Source organism: Gossypium raimondii, chromosome 9 (genome assembly GCF_025698545.1).
Source record: "Gossypium raimondii isolate GPD5lz chromosome 9, ASM2569854v1, whole genome shotgun sequence".
In the NCBI taxonomy this organism is placed as follows: domain Eukaryota; kingdom Viridiplantae; phylum Streptophyta; class Magnoliopsida; order Malvales; family Malvaceae; genus Gossypium; species Gossypium raimondii.
The window spans coordinates 6,253,465-6,269,959 of record NC_068573.1 but is presented as its reverse complement, the minus strand read 5'-3'; the positions used below and the strand labels follow the sequence as shown (position 1 = coordinate 6,269,959).

The window sequence follows — 16,495 nt, the reverse complement described above, 5'->3', positions numbered from 1 at the left end:
GAATTTAAAGGTTAAATTCCTAAAAAAAAAAAAAACAAGAAAGGGAGCAAATTAAAACATGCGTAAGTGGAGGAGGCCCAAAAAACAATTTACCCAAACCACCCAAAGCATTGCGCAACATTGGATTAAATCAAAACATTAATAATGTTTCATGAAAAAAATTTGAAAATAATAAAAAGAAGCGATTTGAAAATAATAAAAACATGAAGGGCCAGAATTATAAATAACCCATCAACTTAAAACATGTGGATCTAATCGGGTTTTGGGTCAGGTCATACGGGCATTCAGGTACACCAAATACAGCGCCGTTTTTTAAATCAAATAAAAACCCCTTTTCCAACCCTAAAAACCATTTTCTTTCTTTCTTTGAAGTTGCGCCGTATCTCTGCCCTCAAAACCCTTCCCCTGCTCCAATGGCAACGAAATGAAGGAGCTTCAACGACGCCACACCGGTAAGTTTCCCTCTACTCCCTTTCTTTATTCTTTCTTTTTTTGTTTTTATAAACGAAAAAAAAACAAAAACAAAGTAAAAACAGTAAAAAACAAAAGGAAAAACAAAATCTATCACCTTCAAAAAACGTTTTTCTCCTGTAATTTCTTTTTTAATTTTCAATACAAAATTTTGCTAACCCCTATTACAGATTCGATTTCCCTTTTTATACCCTCCCCCCAAATCTTTTCCATTTGCTGCATATCTCCTCTTAATGTTGTTCGTGGTTCCTTTGTTGCCAGTATGTGGAAACTGCCCGGTGTGCTGATCGTGACTTGTTTCAAGAAGACTAGAGGAAACGTGCACAATGTGCAAGGCTGCTGAAAGTGGGAGAGGCAACGTGGGGCGACATTCGTGGAGGCGAGCGAGGGAGTCGTGAGGCACGTCCTAGGGTTTCTGACTCCTTTGCCAAAAACATGTTGTAGGCCAATTGGGCCGATTTCTGCTGTTTGGGTTTCTGATTCCCTTATAGGATTGTTAATGGTTTTTCGTCCATATTTAAAAATGAAGTGGTCTTAATGTTAACTAGTACTATATATACTTTGCAGACATCAGCTGTGGAGATTAGCAACATAGCTTATGAAAACATCAATGGCACATCACATAAAGAAACAGCAGTGCAACTTTCGTGCAGTGAATCCAGTCCTTGTAGAAACATTACCATGAAAAATATTAACTTGAGAAATGAGAAGCAAAAAGGCAAAACTTCATCGTATTGCCTCAATGCTCATGGCTTGAGAAATGGAAGGGTCCATCCTAATGTACCTTGTTTGGACAAACATGATAATTTCTAGACTTTTTTTTTTAATTAACACATAGCAGATGGTAAATTTTATGAATTTGATTAAGTTATAGTGTACATGTATTTTTGAGGATTATTATATAAAGTAAATATTTGTTTAAGATGGATGATTGATTCTCCCTTTAATGAAAAATATGATACTAGTAATGAGAAATTGAATATGAATGAGCATTGAACAAAACTAAGAACATGAGCTGAGTGATTTTGACCTATATATATCCTCTTACTATGTTCTGAACTTTCTTGGCCTGCTTGGAATACTCATATTTTTCAAATATCTAAAATTAAAATTCGGTAATTTATTAATGAATTAAAATACTAATAAATATTTAATATTCATATGTAATTCCATAAAATGTTTAAGTTAGACTAATTCAATTAAATAATAAATTTTTGTGTTCAAGTCTTTAGTTAACACTAAATTAAAATTAAAACGAATGAATACTCATACTTTTAAAATATATATAATTCAAATTAAGTGATTTATTAATGAATTAAAATTACTAATAACTAACTACAAATATTTAATATTCATATGTACTTCCATAAAAAGTCTAACTCAAAAAAATTATTTAATTAAATCGCAAGTGGAGTGAAAAGAATTATGATTGATATTGATTGTAGATTCTATTGTGGGCGAATCTAAAGGGTAAGTCAAGGCTTGATCGTTCAAATAGAAAAGTTACGTTTTCGTCTTTTGTATAAATGATAAAATTTAAAATTAATATATGGTAAAATTATATTTTGGATCTTCTAAAATAAAGATTTTTTATCTAATCCCTTCAAGAAATGATGAAATTGTAAATTAATATAAGATAAATTTACATTTTGACCATACAAAATATTTGTAATTTAGTTTCGACTCTCTATGTAACAGCCCGTTTTCAGTGAAATCGGAACAGTAATTTCGGGACCACAAATCTGAAGTTAAAAATTTTATTTTAATATTATTTTAATATCTAAAGTATGATAGGATTATAGTATAAAATTTCATTAAGAAATTTTACCGTTTGTATGCTCAATTTGTGAAAAAAGACTAAATCGCGTAAAGTACAAAAGTTGTGTTCTATTAACTAAAAGTGTTAAATAGCTATAGAAATTTAAAGTAGAGGTCCTTATATGGTAATTAGACCATTAAAAGTGATAGTGAATGTACATGGCTTGGTAATTATGAAAATTTTAAAGTTAGGTAAGGTTAAAATGGTAAATAGGTAATAAATGAGTAAATTAAATAAAACAAAATAGGCCATCATCTTTAATTCATCTACCACCGAAATTTTCAGCAAAAATAGACTTGGGAGAGCTTGAAATTTTCAGCCAAGGAAACTCTTGCATGTAAGTGATTTTGGTGTTTGTTTTTGTTGATTTTTATATTTTTGGAATTGTTGTAGCTTAACCTAGCTAATCAGGGGACTGATTTGCAAAATGGTTGAAAGTATAGGGTTTTACCATGAGAGAGTTTTGATTTTTTAAAATTTTAATGGAAGAAAATGAATCTTTGTTGTTAGTTAAACAACTTTTGTTAAGTGATTTTTAATGAAATGTGGATTAGGGGTTAAATTGAGAAATATGAAAATTTATGTGTTAAATGTGTCAAATTGTGAAATGTATGGGCTGCTATAATCACATATATAATTCGTCTAGGCTTAGGTGTGGATGAAATTGCATGAATTTCATTTTACGAGCCTAGGGACTAAATTGTAAAAAAGTCAAATGTATAGGGGTAAAATGGTAATTTTTCCATAACATGAATTTTGGATTGAATTGAATAGAATAAAGATTAAATTAGTTAAATTTGATTATATAGATCAAGAAAAGCAACGTATGGATTTAGATTGGGAGAAAGATAAAGGTTTGGATTGAATGATTGTTTTTTGTCGTACAAGTTTGAGGTAAGTTCGTTTAATTAAATTGCGTATTTATATGCTTTAATTGGAATATATGCATGTGAATGGATTAATTATTATGTATAATTATCAAGCGCATAACCGACGCCATACGAAGAATACCGAGCCCCGTTTGAACCTTAAGAATTCGTAGGATACAAATGACATGTCATTAGGGTTACTGATTCTAGCTCTTATGAGCTTATCGATACTCAGCTCGTATGAGCTTACCGATTTTTAGCTCGGAGGAGCTTATCGTTTATCGCTTGTATGAGCATACATGTACAAGAATTGACGGATTACAGTTCAATACACCTCGTGTGTACTACTCGCGTATCTAACGATATTCTGAGTGGTTCAATGGGCATAGTGTTATTACGGGATTATACAAGTTTGATATAAAATAGTACAGGTATTTACATGGAAATGATTTATATATGATATACGGATACACAATATAGATGATACATGTATATGAAATTTTATAATTGTTGAATTCATACATGATTCTCGGTTTTTATATGAATACATGGCCAACTTGTTAAATGGTTATGTGATAGGCTTTGGCCAAATTGAATTGTATTATGCTTTGGGTTACTTACCTAAATTTGTGGTTAAATGGTAAGTTTAATTCTGTAATATACGAACTTATTAAGCTTAATTGCTTACTCTGTTTATTTTTCCGTGTTTTATAGTGTCTCAAAAGCTCGTTCGGATTGAAAGTTGTCGAGATTGCATCACACTATCAAACGTTATTTTGGTACTTTTGACTTGATATTTTGGGTTAAATGGCATGAATAGGTCTTGTTGTCTAATGGTAGCCCATGTGTTTTGGCATGTATTTAGCCATTTAAGTTGGCTTGATTTTGATATATTTTGTTATGTAAATTTGTAAATAGTTCTATTATATGTGATATATGGTTTCCATGTAAATGCCTTGATTGTGAATTGGTATTTTGAGTGCCAAATAGTTGTGATTGATAAGTGGCATATATGTTAAGTTTTAGGCACAAAGATGCATATATATATATATATTTTACCATTTAGGTAGATTTTGAAGACATATTTGGTATGTTTTGAATGGCATATTGAGGTGCCTAGGAGTATCATGGTTGTATGTGATGTTATAACATGTTATAAGCTTGATATTGGTTGGTTTTGAGTGTTTAATTATACCATGGATATATGCAAATTGTGGTGTTTAAGTTGGTACCAATTGGGGTGAGAAATATGACTTGGAAAATTGCTTATTTTTTTCCATACTGGCAGAGACAAGGGCGTGTGTCTCAGCCGTGTGTGACACACGGACAAGGACATGGGCGTGTAGCCCCATTTAGAATGCCCACACGGCCTGGCCACATGGGCATGTGTCCCCTGTACCTTTGAAAATTTTACATGTTTTTCTAAAAATTTCTGGAGTACTCGGTTTAATCCCGAACTATTTTTAATGTTTATTTTGAGCCTCAAGGGCTCGTATTAAGGACCATATGAATGTTTATGAATGTTTTTTTTTATTTAAATGAGAAGTGTGTATGAAATGTTTGATTGATTGAGTTATAAGTTCAGTAATACTCTGTAACCCTATTCCAGCATCAGATACGGGTTAGGAGTGTTACATTCTACAAAATTTATATGGCTTCACCCAAATTCTATCTCTAATCAATCACTACTTCTAAAAGAATAAAGGGTAAATTACATCCATAGTTACTCTAAAATATGATTTGTCCTATTTTGATGACTCTAATTTTTTTTAATTTAGTTACTTTAATTAAGATAATTGTCTAAATTAACCACTATCGTTAAAAATTTTATTAACCCATGATAGATTATTGACGTGACACATTAACCCATTGAATAACTAACACGTAATATTTATTTTGACTAAAACTAAAAACCTCTTTATAATTAACCCAAATCATTTTATTTTATTATTTCTTTTCTTTCTTTCTCTTCTCTAGCTTTTGTTTCTATAAAAGCCACAATACCACTAAACCAAGCAAACTTTTCAATTTTGAAAGCATCTTAGCTATCCTTCAAAAAAAGGCAAAATGGTACAATTTACTCAATACAAGGTTTAATTTCACTTATAACTTTAAGGTTTAACTTTATTTTTCTAATTTTTTTAATTTTAAATTATGCCATTAGCAGTGAAATTAACAGTTTTTAATAGCAGAAGAACTTGATTAATATAACCTCCAAAGTTTAAAAATGTAAGTAGAACATTTTAAAATTTAGAGACCAATTTAGAATATCAGTCATAGTTTGAGGACGTTTGGTGCAATTTACTTGAGATTCCTACAGAGGAAATCCGACAAAAACCCAAACTACCTGCCAAGGAACATTATTGCCTTCATTTCCTTGGTTTGACCTTTGCGGGAAGAAAAAAAATGGGTTCTGCTCTTTCAAGCTTGTTAGGCTCTTCCGGTTCACCATCAGAGGATCCACCATCTTCATCTGAGTCTTCAAGGGTCTCAACCTTCCATTCAGCTCCAAGATGGCAACTTCACTTCAATTCTGTCAAAGAAACCCCAAAGCTTGTATCTTTCTCTCAACCCCAAATCTCAATTTTCTTCTTCTTTTTTTAATGATTATTATTTGGGGTTTTTCTTTATTATATGAAAGATCTGACTTTGGGTTTTTGTTACTTTTTATTGAACCAAAAATAAAAAAAAATTTATATTAGATGGTTATAGATTTCTCAGCTTCCTGGTGTGGACCATGCAAGTTCATGGAACCTTTTCTGAATGCAATGGCTGCTAAATTCACCGATGTTGAATTTGTAAAACTTGATGTTGATGAGCTGCCTGTAAGTATTTCTGTCCTTTGTTTTTCTCTTCACGATATAAACTTTTTATGTAATTCTTCAATTGTGCTTTTAGCATACAAAATTTTAATAAATTTTTTTGTTTATTTATTGATTTTCTTGGTGTTTTTAGGACGTGGCACAGGAATTTGGAGTGCAGGCAATGCCAACATTTGTGTTGGTGAAGCAAGGGAAGGAAGTGGATAGGGTTGTTGGAGCTCGAAAGGATGAGCTTGAGAAGAAGGTTGAGAAGAATAAATGCTAAAAAGACTATATACAATATCTGCAATTTGAAATTTCAGTTTGAATACTTCCATTAGTAAATATGTCAAATGGAGTTTCTTGAGTATGATAATGCTAAATAATGCTTTTAACTCTTTATTGTGGAATAATGATGGTTTTATGTATGTAAATTTGATAAATCTATGGTCATAAGCTTTTAATTCACTTGTTTTACTATGTGTTTCTTGCTGACGTAATATATTAAATTTGTGGGTAAAAGTTACCATGAAAGATTTTGTACTAGGCATTAGATTGTACTTTGTCTTGTTTACTCAAAAATAGATAAATTAGTCTTTATACAATAGATTCAAGAGTAAATTGATCATTTCTTTTAAAATTCATACAGTTAAAAATTAGCATGAGTGATAAAATAACCTAACAATGACACATGGCATGCCATGTGTATCTCCTGCTGACGTACGAGATCAATTTTTAACAATAAAAAATAGATAATTTTTTTAATAAAAGGATCACTTTACCCTTTGATTTAATGTATAAAGACTAATTTATTTCCTTTTGTAGAATAAAGGTTAAAATGCAATCTGATTACTAGTACATTTGATTTAACAGAAGGGATGTCGGTATGCTTCATCTTTAATCAATGCCCTCTAGAATCACAGCTTCTTCATATTAACAACATAGGTTTCTTGATAGGGCACTAACCTAGAGGTGTTCACTCTTTTCATCATCTTTATGCTAGTTTGAGTTGGACTTTACAATGATTGAGTTGAATTTGAATAGTTTGTGAGCAAAAATATCTAGTTTATACACTAAGAGGGAGCATTGAAATGAAGTTGTATGGAAAGGAGATAGATAGAACAGTATGCAAAAATTACATTGAAGCCATGACAAACAGGAGTCTATGAAGAAGATGAAGGATTTAAGCGTATAAGAAAGCAGTTACTGCATTAAGATGACATATTATAGGTCATTACTCCCAGCAGTATATGTACAATAAGTAGAGCCGAAATGTATTATGTCTTTTTCAGACAGTGTACGCTTGCTGAATTGTGTCTATGTCAAGACCCTTCAGTCTAACTACTGATTCGACGTGCCCTTTTAGCGTAGTCAGTTCCCTCAACCTGCAAATAGAATTGTCATCGGTTTCACATTCTGTATGAATTAACTGGACTAAATTCGAGTTTGAAGCTCTTTGATGGCAAAGTTTAGTGTTAGCTTATGGTTAATGGATGCATACCTTGCAATTTCAGCTCGTCTCTTTGCCTCTTCAGCCATTTGATTAAGTTCATTGTAACTAGTTCGGTCGCCAAACATCTTGGTGTCTGGTGGCTGCAATCCATGGAGTGTCCTCTGAGCATGCGCCCATTTCAGTTCACGTTCTTCTTTCCCGAAGTCTTTCTTCCTTGTGAAAGCGATCTGCGAAACAATCACCCGTAAATGAAATATCCGACAAGTTTCTCGGTCTAAAACAATGAAAGATATTCAATCAGTTGAAAAGAATACATACCCTTTGTTCGATGACGAGATCCCAAGCTTTTCCACTGAGGGCGTATCGGATGAAGAACTTGATAAAATCGAGCGGAATGTAAAAGATAAGGTTGTAAAGCCATATCACACCTGCCCAACCCCATCCAATACCTTCAATTGCAGCAAAACCCCAGTTTGCATATACTGCTATTAATGTAGCAATCTGTTCATCAAACAAAACCAAAAGTTCAATACCAGTTTGGTTTTTTTAGGTTATTTTTGGTTTAACTTGGTTGATTCACATGCAACATCTAGTAAGACTGCATTCGGTTCCCTGCGCTTCAAGCAAACTAAACCAGAATATTACTACTAACCAGCTGAGCTACGACAAAAGCCAAAACCAGTAAAAAACCGGGACGCTCAAGGAAAGACCAACTTCTTGCTCGTGTTACAAATATGAGAGCTTGACTGATAATGCTCACTTGCAGGTATACTGCCGAAGCAAGCATTTTTATGTCCTTGCGGTCGGTCTTCTGAAGGCTTTTAACCCCAAATGTACTCTGAAACAAAGAACACATTATCATATTGATTAAAATTAAACATACAAGTCATTGTAATGTAATTATAATCTCTTACAGGGAAGAAGTCTGTCTTGTATGCTGCCCAAAAGAAAATGACAGTCATCATGGCTAAGTAACCACCAAGAATGATTCCAGTTGCAAAGATTTCTGCTAACTTCCAACTGTCTGGCAGTGGAGATGGTTTCACTCTATCCTTGGATATTGTCATAATGGTACCTGCAGACCAATGATTTCGTTAGCAACTCCTCATGTTCGGCACTTGGACTGAGGCCGAGTTTCATTTAAGCATGCTAAATGGAACCAGAAAATTGCAGTTTGGGCATATTAAGACAAGCAAATACAAACCATCATTAAGGATAGCAATAATGAGGACCATGAATGGAGGGAAATCAAACTTCCATATCAATGCCAATAACATGAAACCGAGCTGTCAAGCAAGAATGCGGAATATCAAGTTAGAAATCCATCAATGTATTCATATGAAGGCAATATTTTAGATCCGATGCCAAAACTTACCACAATACGGATTGTAATGGAGACTGCATATATCTGTGAATATGAAAGAAACCAATGACTTAATTAGACAACAATGTCGATTCAAGTTTCAATTGAATGGCATAGGCCATGGTTTAGACTCACTGTGTAGTTTTTCATCCTCTGGAATATGGCTCGACTGGTTAGTACAGCACTGATGATGACACTAAGACCAGGTTCGGTCAAGACAATGTCAGAAGCACTACGAGCTGCATCGGTTGCATCAGCCACAGCTATGCCGATGTCTGCTTTCTTAAGAGCAGGAGCATCATTGACCCCATCACCAGTCATTCCACATATATGTTTCCTGGCTTGTAAGCGCTTCACAATCTCATACTTGTGCTCTGCATTGACAATTATACAAAAAGCCATATAAGCGAACAACAAGGATGGGAAGAAGCATATTCTAGAACCAAAATCGAGCACCACATTATAGATAAACTGCATCCAAACATCACAAGTCAAGATGGGAAAGCAAAAGGTTAAGATACCAGGGAAAACGCCAGCAAAACCGTCAGCTTTCTCAATCAACTCATCAACTGGCAAAGCAGCAATAGACTCTTCTTTGTTTTGTCCTAACAAGGCTGATGAGGGATACATATTGGTTCCCATTCCGAGACGGCGTCCTGTTTCCTTTGCTATCGCCAGTTGATCACCTAATGGTCATCAGAGAGATCAGTAGAAGGAAATATACTCGAGCAATTTCTTACAAAAGAGAAATGCTCAACTCAAAACCGAATTGATATTAGGACATAAACCTGTGATCATTTTCACGTTCACTCCGAGATTCAACGCCCTTCGTATTGTATCTGCACTGTCATGTCTAGGTGGATCGAACAAAGGCATCAGGCCAATAAATTGCCATGGACCTCCTGAGCTCTCCTTTCGTCCTTCAGGAACTTCCTGAAAATTGATTGATAAGAATGTTATCAGTGTCATATCAAACATAAAAGGGATACACTTGATGAAATTTCAGACTACATGATATGTTCACCTGATATGCTACTGCCAGTGACCGCAATCCGCGCTCTGCAAACTTATCAATTACAGCATGAACTCGACGTTCCAACTCTGATTTATTGTGTGCAAGATTCAGAATCTGATAATCACATCACAGCAATGAATTACTTTAGAACGGATTTGCCCTACTATCAAAATATTTTAAGTACTAGACAACATATGAGCCTACCTGTTCAGGTGCACCTTTGCTGACTCGGTGCATTCGACCTTGATTATCGATATATGTAAGAGCCGTTCGCTTATCGGTTGGATTGAATGGAAGGAAGTGAACTTCTTGAATACCGGCTCGTGCCTAGGTAGTTTTTTTGAGGCAGTAGCAAAGAAACCAAATTAAGATGAGAAGTACTAGATTGAATCATGTTTGAGACATTAACGATGAGGGGCATACCTCCTTTGGATCAGCCAACATCCCTACTATAGCAGCATCAATGGCATCCTGGTTTTCCAGCCGAGCTGCACGAGCTGCCATCAGAACTACAGTATCGGGATCTACTCCTTTCGCAAAAATCTATTCCACAACATCCATACAAGTGTTGGAACTGGAAATAAAATCCGAAAGCTAGAAATAAAACAGAAGCAACTGTCAATCTACCTCGATAAGATTTTTGTCAACTGATAACTTGTTCAATGTCAAAGTTCCAGTTTTATCACTGCAAAGGACATCCATGCCTGCCATTTCTTCTATTGCTGTCATTCTTTTTGTTATAGCTCCCTGCAGTGACATATTTATATCATCACGATCAAGCAATGATTGTTGAAACAAGCAAAGTGGCACGATGAATTAGTGCAAACCTGAAGAGATAAGCGATGAGACCCAATTGCCATTGTAACAGATAGAACTGTGGGCATGGCAATAGGAATTCCTCCAATGAGTAGTACCAGCAAATTGTCGATTCCAGGACGATAATCACGGTCCTGAATCGGGTACATAACGATGATTTCTGTTATCATTCCGACCGCGATGGAACATATACAGAAATTACCAATGGCAGTCAACACCTGTTTAACAAAATCCAAAACCAAAGCATTTCATCAATAAAACAAATGCAAAAGAACTTGGAAATAAACATCAAGGTATTGTGCAGCTAATGTTATAGACCTTTTGAAAGTGACCTTGTTGATTTGTGGAATCAACAAGGTGAGCAGCTTTGCCGAAGAACGTATGAACACCTGTGGCGATCACGACGGCTTCAATCTCTCCTTGTTTGCATGTAGAACCCGAGTAAATACTGTCACCGGGGCCTTTCGTTACCGGAAGAGACTCACCGGTTAACGAAGACTGCAACACGAGAAAACCCAATATGAAAGTTAAACTGATACAATCTCACTTCATCCAGTACAATGAGTCCATTGTTGTTTTCGAACTTAACCTGATCGATTTTGAGTGGATCACCATCGAGGAGTCGAGCATCTGCCGGAATAATGTCCCCGAGTTTAATGCTGATGATATCACCTGGAACAAGAATAGAGGCCTCTTCTTCAGACCACTTCCCATCTCGAAAAACCTGAAAATGATTCAATTTTTTTTAAGTCAAGCAATTTCTTGTGAAAGATCATTCAAAAGGGTAGCTTGTTCTTGCATACTACCTTAGCTTTAGGAGCAAGACGAGCCATTAAAGCAGCAGCTGCATTGCCAGCATTGTTCTCTTCTATGAAACTTATTGTTGAATTAATAGTAAGAAGAGTAATAATCCCAACAAAATCTTGCCAGTCAGGTGGTTTCCCCTGCAAGACCAAACATCATTCAAGGGAATCCTTAAAACTTTAAGTTACTAAACATATATATATATATATATATATACTCACTCCTCCATTGGCAAGAGCAATAGCCATGATAGCAGCAGCTTCCATAACCCACGAGAGAGGGTTCCACATAAACCCCAAAAACTTCAAAATTTTACTCTCCTGCAAAAACCCAGAAAAAAGAAGCTCTTGTTTACTTGAAAAAACTTAATTAACTAAGATAATTAGTCCTTTTTCTCAGAAAGAAAAAACACACCTGTTTTTCCTCAAGCTTATTATAGCCAAAAATAGAAAGCCTTTGCTCTGCAGCTTCAGTGGTTAAACCATCTCTGTTACACCTCAAAGTTTGAAAAACTTCTTCAAGTGGCACATTTTCCTACACTCAAAACAAGCCTCAAATTCATCAAATATCAAAACAAAACCAAAAAAAAAAAAAAAATCCCAGAATTTATTCTTTAAAGAGAAATGGAAGCAAAAGGGTTATTATACCAAATCAACAGCTTCCTTAAGCACAGCATCCATAGTTTCATCCTTGTTTTCCATATCAATAAAGTTGGTGTTTTTCAAACCTTAGACACCACAAGACTTAAACAAAAGGAGAGAATTTGAAAGACTTGAAACACAAAGAAAATCAGAAATTGAGGAGACAGAAAACAGACTCCATCATTTCCTCTGCAAATACTCTGCTTTTTCTGTCTTTCTGGTTAATATTGTTTGTTTTGTCTCATAAGAATATCAATAATAAATGAGCCAAATTACTTTTTTTTTTTAAGGGTAGGATTGTTCTAAAGTAGGGATAATTTTGATAACCATGGACAAAGTTAGATTATGTACTTGGCCGGTACCCTCTCTGTTGCTATCATCTTCTCTATATTTTTTGTCTTCTCTTTTTTATTTTTTGTTGTTCTTCATGATTCTATTTTGGAAAACAATTTTAATTTATTTTTTTACATTGAGAAATATATACAACACTAACTGAAATTATTAATTTCACTCTCTTCAAATACTCATGATTAAATTGTAAATTGAATATTAAATTAAATTAAATTAAATAATTATCACATCTGATGGTACGATGGTTAAGTTTGAATCACACTAATTGTATTAATTCATCAGACTTTTACCTTATTATTATAATTTGCTAAAATATTTATTTTATTTGAATTAAAAAATTCTTTTGCGTTTAAGTTAGGTGCACCTTTTACCATTTTCACCCATTAACTCACTTTATTTCTTTTCTATTTTTACTAATTAAAATAAATATCTCATTCACTTTTGCATTTAATGCATTATTAAAATTCTGGGATGATATTATTTAATATTAATTAAGGTACTTAATTGCGTTATGGTTGCGTTAGTAAATCAGAACAATAAATTTTGAGTTTTGTTCTGATACAAATTTCGGTTGATATCGTTCGTACCGATTTATTTTACCCGTAGAGGTGAAGTCAAAAGTGTTCTTTTTAGGGGTGAAAAATGAAATTTATTTGATTTAAATTTATAATATATAAAGATTTATCGTTACCCGAAATCAAAATTTTATTATTTTAAGGGGGTCAAGTGTAATTTTACATTTACTAATTTAAAAATTAAAAATATAAATATAAATTTAATAATATTGGATTTGTTAAATTATGGTTTGTTGTTATATGTATAGTGTGGGATGATATTGTTTTTAATTTATAAAATAAGTATTTTGAGTTTGTTTAACCATAAATTATATTTGTGAATATTTTATATAATTGATGAGTATTTTATATTTAAGATTTATTTAATTTTATTATTTGATATTTGTCAATATTTTACATACATATTTTAAATTTTTAAAGTTAATAAATTGAAATAATACACTAAAATAAATTAATACCAATATATATCAGTACTAATAAAAAATAATTCGTCCATCGTTACGATATTAACTACCTTATTATTAACATTAAAGTTATGATGGATAGGAATGTAAAATTAAAAGGTTTTTTTAATTTAATTTTAACTTTTCAATGACATTGACTAAAGGTTGTTCTGTTTTTTTGCATGTAAAAGGTGTCTTTTAAGCAACTTTAAATAAATTTTATGGGTTTTGTTTTTATGTTTTAGAATTTCAAAACCCACTTTATATATTTGATAACAAATGGTTAGGTGAAAGTATTTTCTTCAAACTATTGCAAAATTTTGCTTTTAAGTCCTTATACTTTTATTACATTTAAAATTTTGTTAAAGTTCCTTTATTAAATATATGTTTTGATGAAACAATTTTTTATTTCAAAATGTTATATTAATAAATTTAATGGGATTAATAATTAGACATGAATTTTGGAAATCTGAAAATATAATAAAAATATATTTTAATTGTATATTACATAAAGAAAGGTATACAAATAAATTAAGAAGAAATCTTATATTTCATTGTAGATTTATGATAGATGGGGACTTCTTGACTTGGCAACTCATATATTCTATCAATATAATTATTGGATATTACAATATATAATACTTTCTTTAATTTTAAAATAAATATAAATAGGATGATAATACGTTTTAGTGCACTCGAACTCATATCTTATTACATTAATGATAATATTTATGTCAATCGAGTTAAAATTCAATCGAAAAATATATTTAAATTATTAAATACAATAAACCCATGCGCCACACCACATGATTTATTGCTTCCAAAAAGTAAAAGCACCAACCGAGTATGCTGAATTTCATTACCCTCTAATAAAAATTTTCGTTAGAAGAAAAAAGAAAAAAAAGGATGGTTTTCAAGTCTTAGTTGGGGTATTTGTTCCCCATCTCACACGACACCCCCATTTGAAAATTAGGCAAGAGATGATTACATTATGTACAAGTAATTATAATAATAATAATAATAAAGTTTGTCCATGGTAGGAAGGCCCTAGATGGGTTGAATTTCAACCCTTTTGCTCATTTTTTTTTAAAATTTTTATTATTATAATTTTATTTACAATTTTCAGGTGTATAATTATTTTATAAAATAAGGTTCAATAAATTTAATATTCAAATTTCTAATTATGGGATGAACCACTCCAAGATTAGATGAAGAAAGACGTGGTTAAGTTGAAAAATAATTCCATAAATCATTCAAAGTTTGGTGAATAAACCTACCAAAGAATGCAATTAAGTAGATATGAACATCTATAGGTTTTAATATTTTAAGGTTTCCCATTTTTACTAAAACTTTATTTAATATGATTGCTTAGCTACCAAAAAAGGACCAATTTGTAATTATATTTTCTTCATATGCATTAATTGTTAAGTGACAATTAGTTTTCATTGTAAGATTCCTTAAAAAGGAAACCTTCCTTCAACAAAATATTGAAGTTGTAACCAAGGTTAGCAGCTGAGTGTTTCACTGAGTCATGTAAAAATATTTTGAGTTAATTGAGTTGATGAGTCTTATTTTATTATCTTAACTCGATTTGAATTTTTTCGAATAGAGCCGAGTGACATGAAATTTAAGTCTAGTTGAATCGAGTGAAGTTAAAAAATTAAATATGTCAAATTAAAATTTTGTTACAATATAAGTGATTTTATATTAGAGCATTTAAATTTAAAACTATATATATTTTAAAAATATTTCAAACAAAAATAAGAAAAAAAGATATTTTAATATGATAAACTTGAATTATTAATTAACTTATTTAGGTCTCAAAATTATTATTTTAGGAATTTTTAAAAAATTAACTTTTTTATATATTCTTTAGATATTTTATGATTTTTATAACTTTTAAAAAAATTGTAATCTTTGTTGAGAGAGAGACCAATTTGCTCATTTTCAAAATTGATAGGGACCAAAGGGATATTTACACCAATCTGTTATTCAAATTATTCGAGTTATTCAAATTGTAAAATTCAACTCGACTCAAATTCGAGTTGACTCAAAAAAATCAAATAATTTCAATAACTCAGTTTGGTTAACTCAAAATTCGAATTTTTTATTTTTTATTTTTTAAATCAAATCAAGTTTTGATCACTCTTAGCCAATGTTATTTGATTCAAATTAGATTGATTGGTTAAAGTACCCGTTGAGATATACAAGTTGAACAAATCTTTGATTGGACCGCTCAAAATCAATAAAATAATAAAAAAATCAAGAAAAAAAATAAGCGATTGAGCCGGTCTTATAAATTTATAATATATATATATATTTATTTTTGTGATAGTTTAAATAAACTTTTTATTTTTATACCATAAATAAAAGATAAATTATCTTGAATCCCATGTGATGGTTTGATGGTCAAAGGTTGGAGTTCCGCACTTTGTAAAATTCAAAAACTTGTGATGTTAAATAATGAAAGTTGTGAAACACATAAGAGGTAAGTGTAGAAATTGGAACTCTAAAAAGTCCTTCAAAGCCTTGGAGTAATTTCAACTAATTTGACTCACACACGCCACAACAGTCCTCCCTTTCTTTTTATAATATTATTTGAGTAATTAGTTTCTTTAAAACCAAATATATATAATACAATAAAATAGGTTTCGATGTGTCCAAGGAAGGTTTATATTTCCTTTATTTTATTTTGTTTGGTTGATCAAATTAGTTGGGGACACGTTTTTGGGTCAATTTCTTCTTCTTCTTCCAAACTACTACTCTGGAAAATGAAAATTGGTATTCTTAATTCTAGTTATTTGGTCACCTCAGAGGAAATCTCTTATTCAATTATTTATGATATTTTTAAAAAAATTATTTTAGATTTAGGTTTGGATATGTTTTGCTTTCTAACTTAGTTGATTATAGTTATAGTTATTTCAATATATATATTATTTTACATGTACTTTGTACTTGTAATTGTACTTATAAACTTTTTCAAATAAAAGAAAATCTGCAAATGGAATTTAACACCGTATGCTTATAACTTATACCTTAGAATATAAATATAAAATATAAATATATATATATAA

At 31.7% G+C, this 16,495-nt stretch overlaps 2 protein-coding genes across 3 annotated transcripts; one reads left to right on the top strand and one right to left on the bottom strand.

The window, feature by feature from the left end:
• Nucleotides 1–5,515: 5,515 nt before the first annotated feature.
• Nucleotides 5,516–6,428, top strand: LOC105798252 (thioredoxin H2). The gene is made up of 3 exons (XM_012628248.2): nt 5,516–5,715; nt 5,862–5,984; nt 6,115–6,428. Exons 1-3 carry the CDS (start codon nt 5,566–5,568, stop codon nt 6,244–6,246), a joined length of 405 nt encoding a protein of 134 aa, XP_012483702.1. The 5' UTR covers nt 5,516–5,565; the 3' UTR covers nt 6,247–6,428.
• Nucleotides 6,429–7,057: 629 nt separating this feature from the next.
• On the bottom strand, nt 7,058–12,357 carry LOC105798251 (plasma membrane ATPase 1). Of its 2 annotated transcripts, XM_012628246.2 has the most exons (21): nt 12,059–12,354; nt 11,826–11,945; nt 11,633–11,731; nt 11,414–11,551; nt 11,197–11,331; nt 10,926–11,105; nt 10,619–10,825; nt 10,419–10,538; nt 10,215–10,334; nt 9,996–10,118; nt 9,801–9,905; nt 9,565–9,709; nt 9,298–9,462; nt 8,912–9,150; nt 8,789–8,821; nt 8,618–8,699; nt 8,328–8,488; nt 8,066–8,251; nt 7,732–7,914; nt 7,462–7,640; nt 7,058–7,345 (listed from the first exon to the last, which is right to left on the bottom strand). In XM_012628246.2, the coding sequence occupies exons 1-21, from the start codon at nt 12,110–12,112 to the stop codon at nt 7,249–7,251; spliced, it is 2,871 nt and encodes a 956-aa protein (XP_012483700.1). In that variant the 5' UTR covers nt 12,113–12,354; the 3' UTR covers nt 7,058–7,248. The 2 variants fall into 2 exon arrangements, with proteins under 2 accessions (XP_012483700.1, XP_052477435.1); XM_052621475.1 differs by having other exon boundaries at nt 8,912–9,462; nt 12,059–12,357.
• Between the last annotated feature and the right edge of the window lie 4,138 nt (nt 12,358–16,495).

What these genes read in the sequence shown, in the direction of transcription:
- LOC105798252 (XM_012628248.2), top strand. Translation starts at nt 5,566, where the DNA reads ATGGGTTCTGCTCTTTCAAGCTTGTTAGGCTCTTCCGGTTCACCATCA. An exon ending in TCAAAGAAACCCCAAAGCTT is followed by an intron (nt 5,716 to 5,861) that starts GTATCTTTCTCT and finishes AATTTATATTAG; the next exon opens with ATGGTTATAGATTTCTCAGC. An exon ending in TTGATGTTGATGAGCTGCCT is followed by an intron (nt 5,985 to 6,114) that starts GTAAGTATTTCT and finishes TGGTGTTTTTAG; the next exon opens with GACGTGGCACAGGAATTTGG.
- LOC105798251 (XM_052621475.1), bottom strand. Translation starts at nt 12,112, where the DNA reads ATGGAAAACAAGGATGAAACTATGGATGCTGTGCTTAAGGAAGCTGTT. An exon ending in CTCATCGCTTATCTCTTCAG is followed by an intron (nt 10,539 to 10,618) that starts GTTTGCACTAAT and finishes ATGTCACTGCAG; the next exon opens with GGAGCTATAACAAAAAGAAT. An exon ending in GAACGTGAAAATGATCACAG is followed by an intron (nt 9,463 to 9,564) that starts GTTTATGTCCTA and finishes GATGACCATTAG; the next exon opens with GTGATCAACTGGCGATAGCA.